At 37.7% G+C, this 11,052-nt stretch overlaps 1 protein-coding gene across 5 annotated transcripts in view; it reads left to right on the forward strand.

Annotated features, from left to right (window-relative positions):
- The window catches only part of TRIP12 (thyroid hormone receptor interactor 12), a 76,634-nt gene extending 71,741 nt beyond the window's left edge, over positions 1-4,893 (forward strand). For all 5 annotated transcript variants that reach the window (XM_032193430.1, XM_032193426.1, XM_032193428.1 and 2 more), the window contains 4 exons: positions 138-251; positions 2,087-2,181; positions 2,373-2,476; positions 3,382-4,893. In XM_032193430.1, the coding sequence (XP_032049321.1) occupies positions 138-251; positions 2,087-2,181; positions 2,373-2,476; positions 3,382-3,578 (510 nt within the window). In that variant the 3' untranslated portion in view covers positions 3,579-4,893. The remainder of the gene's footprint in view (positions 1-137; positions 252-2,086; positions 2,182-2,372; positions 2,477-3,381) is intronic.
- The last annotated feature ends 6,159 nt before the right edge of the window (positions 4,894-11,052 follow it).

The raw sequence follows: 11,052 nt of genomic DNA on the forward strand, positions 1-11,052 counted from the left end.
TACTGAAACTGTAGTGAGCATATGGCTAGGCTTATATGGAGGTGTTTTTTTTTTTTTCTGTAGTTTTAGTCTTTGTGCAATTTTGATCATTCTACTGTTCCTTTATTTAAATAAACTTTTTCCTCCCACCTTTGCAGTTGGTGATATTCTGGGCACTAAATGAAGGCGTTGCCAGACAGTTTGACTCTTTCAGAGATGGGTTTGAATCGGTCTTCCCCCTCAGTCATCTTCAGTACTTCTATCCTGAGGAGGTTAGTATGAGTTCTTAAATGATGCTTTTATAACCTTATGACTAAATACGTAGGAACAGTCTGAACTGAGGTATGCACTGAATGCTGTGCGGTCCTAACACATGCTGTCTGACAGCATTACGCATCTGCTGCACAGTAGTGAAATTTGGTGTCTTTTAAATCACAAATTGAAATGTTTGAGATTTGTGTTCAATAGTCATTTGCTCTTTTTATTATGAACAGTTTTCTTTAAAGATAAGTGGATCCAGCTATGCTTAGAGAAGGGCTTCTGTTTATGTATACAGGCTCTATACTGTCATGGAAACTACCTAGTTCCTTATAGTATCTCTTAATAGCTATAGGTAAAGATGTGGATGATACCTTAATGTTCTATTAAAAAACATAATCTGCTTTTTTATTACAGTTTTAGGCAGTAACAGAAAGTAAAGAACAGAATAGTTGATCTTGATGCCTTGTTTTCACACCTACCACATTAACTGTTAAAGTGGACTGAACTGAGACACAACTATGGTTGTCCAGACTAGAAAAGAGAACTTTTTAATACTCTGCCTTTGGGAAGTTTATTTGAAGACTATATTTTCAAGGATTGGCCTTCATAAACCTTCATAAACTTACACCTTTGACTTCATGAAGAAATGTTACATGCTTTGAAAATGTTAGTGAAGTCTTCATGGAAATCTTCACATACACCACATAAACCTTTTGTTCTTGATGCTTTGCAGTGTAAGAGTTTCTTAGAGCTTAGATCTGTGTCTGCTAGTATTGATTCTTTTTCATGACTTTCTCTTGATACTACTTGCAGAGAATACCACTATTTTTTTTTCTCTGTAACAAATGTAAGGCTATTAAAAAAGCGAATTCATGTAGTTCAAGTGGCATACTTACCCTTTTCCTTTCCACAGGATGTGGATGGGATTCTGTTCTGTCGCTGTTTGCCATGGTTTAATGCATGTTTCTCTTTGGAAACGTCAAAATGCTGACACCAGTCTATTGCTAATCTACAAATATAGTTGATCTAAATAGAGCAATGGGAGTTGTACCAAATAAGATACCTTGTCCTTAATAGGATATATGTGTGGGATGTAGGGTTCTGTTGCTGATAGTCTATCAAGCCATTTGATCCTCTTCATAAGCCCTCTAAGCGATTATAAAGAACTTGTAGAATTCTACTTTTGTTCACAAAGAGAAACTATTTTCACTGAGATCTGGGCTTTACAACTCCTTGTCTATCCTGGAAGAACATCTCTAAAAGCTTTTAATGCTTTGGCTGTAGCATGTCAACTCTGCTTACCCATGTGCATAGAAAGAACAAGCAAGAAAAGCTGAAATAAAAATCAGAAACTACCGTCTGACAGATATACCTCTAATAATTACATCTTTTTTTCTTTCAGAGAAGAGAACAGATTTCTAAAAAAGCAAGTGTAAATAATCTAGTCTTTCAATTTCCCTAGTTGTCTTCAAAATAGTAAAGTTTTAACATCTTTATAACTGTAAAAATTGTATTAAAATATTTAAGGCATTTTTAGTCCCCCAGTGTAAGTTGCTTATTACAGCTGCATCACCTTCCTAAGAGATACATGCCACATCTCATGTAGGAGTGGATTGAGTGCGAAGGCGGGTTGAGCAAATGAGGCTGTCATTTGGCTAAAGCTATTGCATTCAAAAAACAGGGTGGGGAGGGAGGCTGTTTGGTGTGACTAAGGTCGTTTTGAAGCAAGGTATTCCAAAAAGCAGATTAGGATACTATTGCTACTATAGTAGTAATCAAAACACAATACTCACTCTGCATTGAGTTCTGAAAGGGAAAAATTCCTTTTTTTTTTTTTATTTTATAGTTGGAGCAGCTCTTGTGTGGCAGCAAAACTGACACCTGGGATGCAAAGACATTAATGGAGTGTTGCAGGCCAGATCACGGTTATACACATGACAGGTAATATGGTGCTGGTCTCTTTTTTATTTAAAAAAAAAAAAAAAAAGTACTGGCAATAGAACATGCGCATCCAAATAACCTTTATATGTGTTCAAGCTGTGGAAATTATGTATTTGAAGATTCATTGCACTGAAGATGACTGCAATTATTTTAAATACAAATTTTAAATTCTCTCTTTTTCCCCCTCTTAGTCGAGCAGTGAAGTATCTCTTTGAAATTCTCAGTAGCTTTGATAGTGAGCAGCAAAGACTATTTCTTCAGTTTGTGACGGGTAGCCCCAGACTGCCTGTAGGAGGTAGGTTTTGTTTTTTGCATATTACTGCATGTGATATCAAGACTTACCGATCTATTTCAGAATAGGTGGATTGATCCCTTCAGTAAAAGGGGAAAATAAATCTTGTTTATTTTACTTCATATGTTTGCAATTTCTAGTTTTAGGAGTGTTTTGTGGTAGACTTAAAGTAGAGTTATACATGTACTATGAACTCCGTGTTAATCTTATGATATTCTCATGTGAGGGACTCTCTCCTAGTTTAATTCATGTTACCAGATAACCTATCTGAGGGCAAAGTTCAAAATATGTAGAACTTCTAAGCAAAACTGAAATTCTAATATTTAGTACCATTATTCCTTGTTTTTTGAATGTCAAAGTTTTTTTTGGGGGGGGCGGGAGGCTGAGGAATTAGCTGTGTTTGCTGGGCATCATTAGAAAATACATCTCTTGCCATACTCTTGTCTGGACACTACTAAAATTCTCTACTAGAGATAGGAAGATACCTAGATAAAGGAAGAATTGACATAAGGACAAGTTGCTTTAAGAAATGTTTATTTTTTTTTTTTTTAAATCTCTTTTGGGGAGAGAGTGCAGGTAGGATTGAGGGTTAGGAGTATAAAAACCTTAGCTAGAGAACATGTGGTTGGTACCGCAGTCAAATTTGGAGAATCATAGAAAATGTGTATGAATAACAAAACATGCTTGGAACAGTATGTCTTTTTCCCCGAAATAAAGAATGCGACTAAAAATAGAGGGGTCTAGTTTATTTCTTTTATTAATATTGGAAAGCTACTCTACAGAAAAGATTGATTTGTTCCATGGCCTTGTAAAGCCATATACTAAACTTTGAAAAGCATGGATTGAGAGCTGGTTTTCGGAGATGTCTGCCTGCTGTCGCTGTTCTGAATCTCTTCTCTTCTCAATAGGCTTTCGAAGTTTGAATCCTCCACTGACAATTGTACGCAAAACATTTGAGTCTACAGAGAATCCAGATGACTTCCTGCCCTCAGTAATGACTTGTGTGAACTATCTCAAATTGCCGGACTATTCAACCATTGAGATAATGCGTGAAAAACTCTTAATAGCTGCAAGAGAAGGGCAGCAGTCATTCCATCTTTCCTGATCACAATGAAAAATGCAATGTCTGCCTGTTACAGCAAACAAGAAACTCATGATTCTTTTCTAAATATATCACCTGAGTCAAGGAAACGTGTTACGCCTTCTTGTTGTAGAAAAACGGCTTGCAGATTATAAGCAAAAGACACTTGGTTGATATTCATTAAAGGCCCCTTTGGACTTAAAGTGATCAGGCCCTAAAAAGTTGTTGTGACAAGGTTTCTTTAGCAAGTTCTTGTTTAAATTATCATTTATTTGATGAGTGAAGTTTTTAACTTGCTTTGCTGTGTGAAATTTAAAAAGGGATGTTTTTCCAGGCTGGAACAATAAATGTCGCTGTGCAGTTTAATACTGGGCTGTGTGTATCCATCTAGCTGAAGTCTGAAGTTTTTCCTCCAAAGACAACTTTTGTACATAAGTACAGAAATTAAAATACACCATGTATTTGACAAATCTAGTTTAGTAGACTAGTTCTGTGTACCCTCACCTGCCTCTAATTTTACCCATCCTCATGTATTGTCTGATGTGCAATTCACTTGGTTCTTTTTGTGTGCAACATTCAACAATTGTTATGTTTTGGTTAGCATGAGCATTTAACTGCTCCATGCCTCTTTCTCTGATTAAGATAATTTAAATTTTACTGAAATCAAATATATATTGTCAATATAATTCAGCCTTTGTAACTAGGTAGAACCTTTCTTATAGCATAGTTTTACTGTAGTGGTAAGATATACTGGTGACAGTCTTTACCAGTCTGCGCTCTAGAGCTGTTTACACAGTGATTCAGGCAGCAGAAGCCTCTTACTAGAGGCTAGGAAGAATTTCATGTAGTTGAAGTCCAACAGCTTGGGCTGGCCAGTGTGTATTGTGGTAAGGCCAGAGCATTTCGAATTGATGTAAAGTTTTTTAAAAGACAAATTAGCTGTTTCATTCCCTGTTTGAGTAAACGATTTTCTTGTTCTTGATCTAAGTTCCTGGTTACTTTTGTAGTTTTTTTTGTCCCCTCAGCGCTAGCTTGGAACAGACAGTTCAGCCTTTGTCTTTTGACACAGATAAAGCACCTGTAAGCAATGCTCTGTCCAACTGTTTTATGTGCTGATTTCTCAAATCTGCAATAATTTACTTCATCAGGTTAATGTTTTTACCTGAATATAAATAAAAAAAGTTTGCTTCACCTTTTTGTTCATAGTTTTGTACTGTATGCATAAAGTTCAATTGTGTAAATTGCTGTAATGCAAGTAAATCATCCTAAACCTACTTGGCTAACAGCCTGCAACTTGTGGATGATTTACTATTAAAACAAGACCTTTTAAGACCTCCAACTTAGAGGGATTTTTTTCTGTTCTGTGGGTTCAAAAAATGGGCGATTACAAATATTCCTGAGATGTACATGCTATTTAGTTCATCTCTATGAAAATATAATAGTTAATTACTTTTATTCAACTTTGAGAAATCAAAATTCATTTCAGTGCTTAGTAATTGTTAAATTCTGGCTAATCAGGCTAGTCTTTCCCCTCAACTAACAATAACAAACTTTCTTTTATCTAGCTGAAGAACTTGTACTTTCAGATTATGTATTTCAACACATGTACGGACATTCTTACAGTGAACATTCACAGAATTACATGTGGTTGCTCATACCAGTGCAACTGAAATGTAACGCAAATCTGTCATGAGCATGAGTAGAATGTGAAATCCTTGCACAAAGAACCTGATAACTGAACAGTTTCTACTACGGTATTAAAACTGAAAGAAGGCGCTTCACACTGTACATATAATGGTAGTGCACAGTGCGGCATAGTTTTCATAAAACTTCAAGGCAGTGTTTATGGACTGGTGTTTAAATTGTTCTGATAACTTGATCAAACTGAGCACAAAGAAGTGTTTATAGTGTGTGGATAGCAATTTGTTCATTTTTTTTAAGGTTCTATATTTTAAAAAACTGACTTGTGTAAAAAAAAAAAAAAGCTAATATTTTGTATTAAAATATCATGTGTATTGATATTTTTTTACCCCTGTTGTCTCCCTCCAGAATCTGGCTTTCATCGACCTTGAGGTGTTTTCAGATTTGATTTACAGCCATTTGTGTAACTGTTTCAGTGGGAAAGTAAGTTGTTGGTTGCCTGTTTCAAAAGGAAGGGAAAAAGAAGTACCTCCTGTGACAATTGATCTTTGTTGTTGTTCTAGCTGTCATTATCAGCACAGAGCAGGATAAGGATGCAGTTGGCCAGAAAAAGCAACTTAAACTCTTTTCATAGAATCATAGAATACCCCAAGTTGGAAGGGACCTATAGGATCATGAAGTCCAACTCCTGGCACCGCACAGGTCTGCCCAAAAGTTTAGACCATGTAACTAAGAGCACAGTCCAGTCTCTTAAGTTCAGACAGGCTTGGTGCAGTGGCTACATCCCTGGGGAGACTGTTCCAGTGTGCAACCACCTTCTCGGTGACACTTTTGTGTGACACTTTCTCCCCCAACTGCCCTGTGTCCCCTAGTGCAGCTTATATTGTGTTGGCAGAGCAGTCTGTCTTAAAAGGTTAAAGGCAGTTGGCTATTAGAACAAATTGAAGTTACAGTTTGCAGGACTGCAGTACTTACTGTGAGGAGAAACGTAGTATCTAAGAGTAGCAGAGAACCAGCAGAGGGGTGGGGCAGAATGTTAGGTGTTCCTCCTTCAGGAGCTTTCAGAGAAAAACTTGCTAACAGCAGTTGTAGCTGTGTTCAGATGTAGATGTTTCAGATTATGTAGAACTCCTAAGAGTATGTAATACGTCTAGGACTGAACTGCTTTGTGTACCTTTGTCAGAAGAAAGTCTTATTTTTGAAAATAGAGGCCTTTTTAAACATGGTAACACTTAACAGATTTTGAGAACACGATCGCTACTCTATTGGTTGAGTTTCAAATCCTTCAGAATAATTTTTATTGCTGCTTTTAATTCATGAAAACAGTGCCACCTAAGCACTGATGCATGTTACTGAACTTGGGCAGTGATTTTTTTTGTTGTCCTTAAAGGGTTGCTTTATACAGAAATCCTTTGCATAGGGAATATTGAAGTAGTGCAAAGTCTGAAATGAAATTAGTAAGTTGCAGTGCTGCTTTAATTTAGGTTCTGTAGGAAGATGTACAAGAATCAGCTCCAAGTATGTATAAAATTGCTATGGCTAGTGTCGAACTTGATCAGATAGAAAAAAATAAATATGGTTGAGGGGAACAGAGATTCTCAGCAATTAAATCTTGCAAGCCATCTGTGTGTGGAATTTTTACCATCTCCTTTCCCTGCCAAGCTTTCATTGACTGAGAAGGTGGGCACCTCAGGCAGGGATTGAAATTCCAAGTGCCTGGGTTACTTGTGCCCTCTTTCCTGGTGGTAGGTGTGTAATCTGCAGAGTTTCTGAGCCCTGTCCTACATCTTTTCAGCAACCTGTCTTCAAGTGTAATATCAGTTCCTGTGATTCTGAACCCTATACCTGACTTCAGGACCAAGGATAATGCAGGATCCCACTCCCCTGCCCCCCACAAACAAAACCAAAAAAAAACTTTTCTATAGGTAACAGTGACAGAGCTAAGGAAAAGTGAAATTTACTGAGAGATTACAATAAAAATGTTGGAAAGGGGAAAAGGTTTTACTGATAATTCAGTCATGTTAGGGCTTGTTCTGTGTTTTTTTTTTTTTTTCCCCACTTTCCTAGTTTCACTTTCCTAGTCTCTTTACAGTTGGAGCTACACAACTAATATGCTCTGTTTCCTAAGGCCTAAAAGAAGTTCTCTGTCATGGCAGAAGAAATGTGTTCTCTCCGTGTGCTCTTTCCTGTTTTTAATAAGTTTGCTCAGCTGAGTGTAGTTGGTTGCAGGAGTAGTCACCCCCCTGCAGCGCTCCACCAGTGCAAGGGTATAAACTGTGCCATCAAACACTTCTAAACAGAACATTAATGCGTGTTTATATAGCAGCTAGGAAACACACTTCATGGTTTTACTGTCTCTGAGCTCAAAGAATAACTTTCAGTGGGCTAACAGAGAATATGCCTTTAAAGAAATACCATGTCTGCGTCCTTTACGGAAACATGCATGCATTGAACAAACATGTGCCTTTTTGAGGGATTAGAGGAGGAACTGATGTTGGGTCTCCTTTGCTGTGTGCATGTTGGGAGTTGTCAAGTCTTGAAGCAGAAACAGAATGAAACAGTGCGTGTGCCTGTGTATGTGTCAAACAATGAAGATGTATCTAATGTTTTCAAGGCACCAGGCTAAAAAAGGCCCTGATGTGTCTTGCTGTAACTACAGTTTGGTTACAAGTTCTGCAACCTGGGCCAGAAAAAAAGACAAAAAAAAAAAAAAAGAAGTAAGAGGAGAGATGAAAGTGAATGAAGTAAATGCCTTCTACCTCCTAAACAAAATGTGGAGGGGGAACCTCCTGTGAAATTTTCTTCATCTTATAGTTAAGGAAAATGTCCTATTCAACCTGTAAGCAGCAGGTTGGAAGAGGGGAGGGAGGCAGACAAAAGTGTTATGATTCTTTTGGTTGCTTCCCCCTGCTTTGATTGGCTGTAGCTATTTTTGAGTCCCCATTAAAGACAGCAGGTAGGTAAGCCTGGGCATAAATGGGAGACAGCAATTATTCTGCCCCCGCTTTCTGAGAATGTGACAAAGGGAAGAGGTGGAAGGAGGAGGTTCCCCTTTGCACAGGTAAGCTTCAACACCGCCATCTCAGACTGAAAGCCAAGGCAGGTTGCTGCTGCCATGGTCCTTAAGTAACGAAGTTCTCATCTAAACAGCTATTTCCCAAAAATAAAACGGAGAAGGTAATGTCATGAGATTTCCATAGCTATATAGCTGTCTATGCAGCCAGCACTTTGCAGCCAGCAGGTTGTACCTGTTTTTAACTGTCTTGGGTGCTGCGATGCTACAGGAAGGGAAAATAGTGCATTTTTCTGTTTCTTCCCTCGTATGCAAGAGTACTATAATAAGTATGAGAATTTGTGGCAAATATGTACATGTATCTGTAAACAATGCTATTTGTGGCATTCAATTCAGGAGCTAGGTATTATGGAATCATACTTCATTGCTTTGCAGAAGCCTGTCCTCCCATTCTGTGACTCCCCTTTCTTCCAGTTTTATCTCACAAGACTCACAAGACTCCTGTGGCGACTTCACATGGTGGATGAGCTTAAATATTGAAAGGATTTGATGTAGTAGTTTCTGATAAAAATCAGGGTAAATATCTTAGATCTTCACTAAAGGGAAGTTTATTTCAGGGCAGATAGCAACCTTAGCGTGCTTTCAAGTCCGTTAAGAAATAAGTCCTAGGAGAAAAAAATAACTTATTTAAATTTTGTTTGGTGTAGAAAGGCCCTGACCTAGAATTGATGAGAAACAGTATTTAAAGAAAATGTGTTTTGTTTTACTCTTCCTTCAGTTGTAGTTGCTATCCATGTGTTCTAGGCTAAATAAGCTAGGCTTGGTCTGACTGCAGCTGCTTTGTTCTTTGGACTTCTTGTATGCAGAAGCCTCTCTGGCAGGCAGGGGTGATGCAAAACGTGGTGCAGAAATAGTCTGTGAGGTGGCACTTTATTTCCCAGCTTTCCCCAACCTGATTCTTTCCTAAAACCAGCACTTCCCAGGAGCAAGCTGTATTCTGGGAAGCTAAAACTACAGAAGTTCTTCAAAAGGCAGGAGGAGGGGGAAGAATACAGTGGGGAAAAGTAAAATTATCCCAACTTTAGTAGCGCTGAGTTCTACGACTGGTAACTTCCAATTTAAGACCAGAAGCATCGTGTTCTTCTAGTAGACAAGGAATTAGAGACAAAAGGATTAACTATGTGGAGAACAGCTCTGCTGAAAAAGGCTGAATTCAGGTCAGCATTGTGCCCTGGCAGCAAATAAAGGCAGTAACATCCTGTGCTGCGCTAACAGGAGCGTGGCTGGTAGACTGAGGGAAGGGGTTATCCCCATTTCACATCCCCAGAGAGATTGTGCAGTCCCCATCCCTGGGTTTTTCAAGACCCAACTAGATAAATCAGTTTTAGTAAAACACGTTGCAGTTCCAAAATTAGCTGACTATATTTAGAATATAAAATCAAAACTACATGCATACATTTACTAATAACTGAGAATCAGAAAGAAGTTGATATGCATCTTAAATAGTCTTGCTCTGTTTTGTACTACTCTATCAATTTAAATAAGTTCAACAGAAGAAATTTATATGCAGAGAGGTTTTCTAAATTTTCCAATAAAATGAGTGGAAGTGACAAGGGTCTCTGCAGCTGCAGATCATGAGTAATCTTTGTCTTCATAGGACTCTGTTTCGACTGAAAGAAAATTACAGGCCTTAATTGCTTCTACTTCTCTTACTTAGAATGGGTTTTTATTTCAAAAATTTATTGTGGCATGTTATTTAATATTTAGTGAAGTGATATTTACCTGTGTCCAGGAGTTATGTCTCATAGTTTCTCTCTGTCCTAGCAGATGTCATCTCCAACTTCTTCCAGGATAAGTAGTTAACATGATTTGACAGCAATTACGGAGATGTCATAATTCCATATACAGGATTTTCTGGAAAGAGCAGTTTTTACATGTATTAGCCAAAAATATCATCTAGACATTGCCTGAAATTTGAAAGATTAGGTAAAATGAAGACTGTGAAATGTGAAAGACTTACATATATGTATTTGTAACTCCTATCCCAAATGTGGAATCTGAATAGGTGAATGATGACAGTAATGGTTTGTATGTCCATAGTGGTGCTCAAGATGTTTCTGACCATGTTATGTAATTTAACCTTCTGTGTTATAGTGCTACTGGCTAACTTTTTAGTAACCTGCGCCTGCAAAATTCATCTTCTATATAGTCCCCTATGCAGTTTACAGATTATTTTAGATTTTTACGCTATGGGTGAAGGAACAGAATGAGATGCTGTTTGATATGGGATGCATGTTTCTCTCAGTGAATTGTACATTCAAGCTCAATAACATCTGATATTAGTTTTGACAGCTGTGGGATACCTGATCTTGAGCTGATACAGATCTTGCATGTCATAATAGCATAAACAGAAAAAGGTGTAGAAAACTAGCAAATAGCTGAGATCAACTAGGATTTCCCTGTGTATGGATCTTTTTTTTTTTTTTTTTGCGTGTCTCTTAGCTCCCCTTTCTCCACCACATTAAACATAGTTATTGTCTTTCAGTGCTCCAAAAAGAACCTGTAGAACTTTGTCGAAGTGCGTGACTTCCCCTTCAGAGCAAGGACTACGTATTTTCCATTTGCTGCTAGGCTGTAAGCAGCATGGATATGTATTGTGCTGCTGCTTTTCTAAACAACATGGTAGTCACAAAAGACTGCTACAGCACCTGTGCAAGTAGCTGAAACTGTCGTATGGATGAAAGATTATTTTTGCCATGCATTTTTTTAATGTAGTAAAGAAATACTTAATACCTTGCCTTTTGAACTACAGAGTGTAGAAAAAAAATCATGTGACAGTGGAAA

This window comes from Aythya fuligula, chromosome 9 (genome assembly GCF_009819795.1).
Source record: "Aythya fuligula isolate bAytFul2 chromosome 9, bAytFul2.pri, whole genome shotgun sequence".
In the NCBI taxonomy this organism is placed as follows: Eukaryota; Metazoa; Chordata; class Aves; order Anseriformes; family Anatidae; genus Aythya; species Aythya fuligula.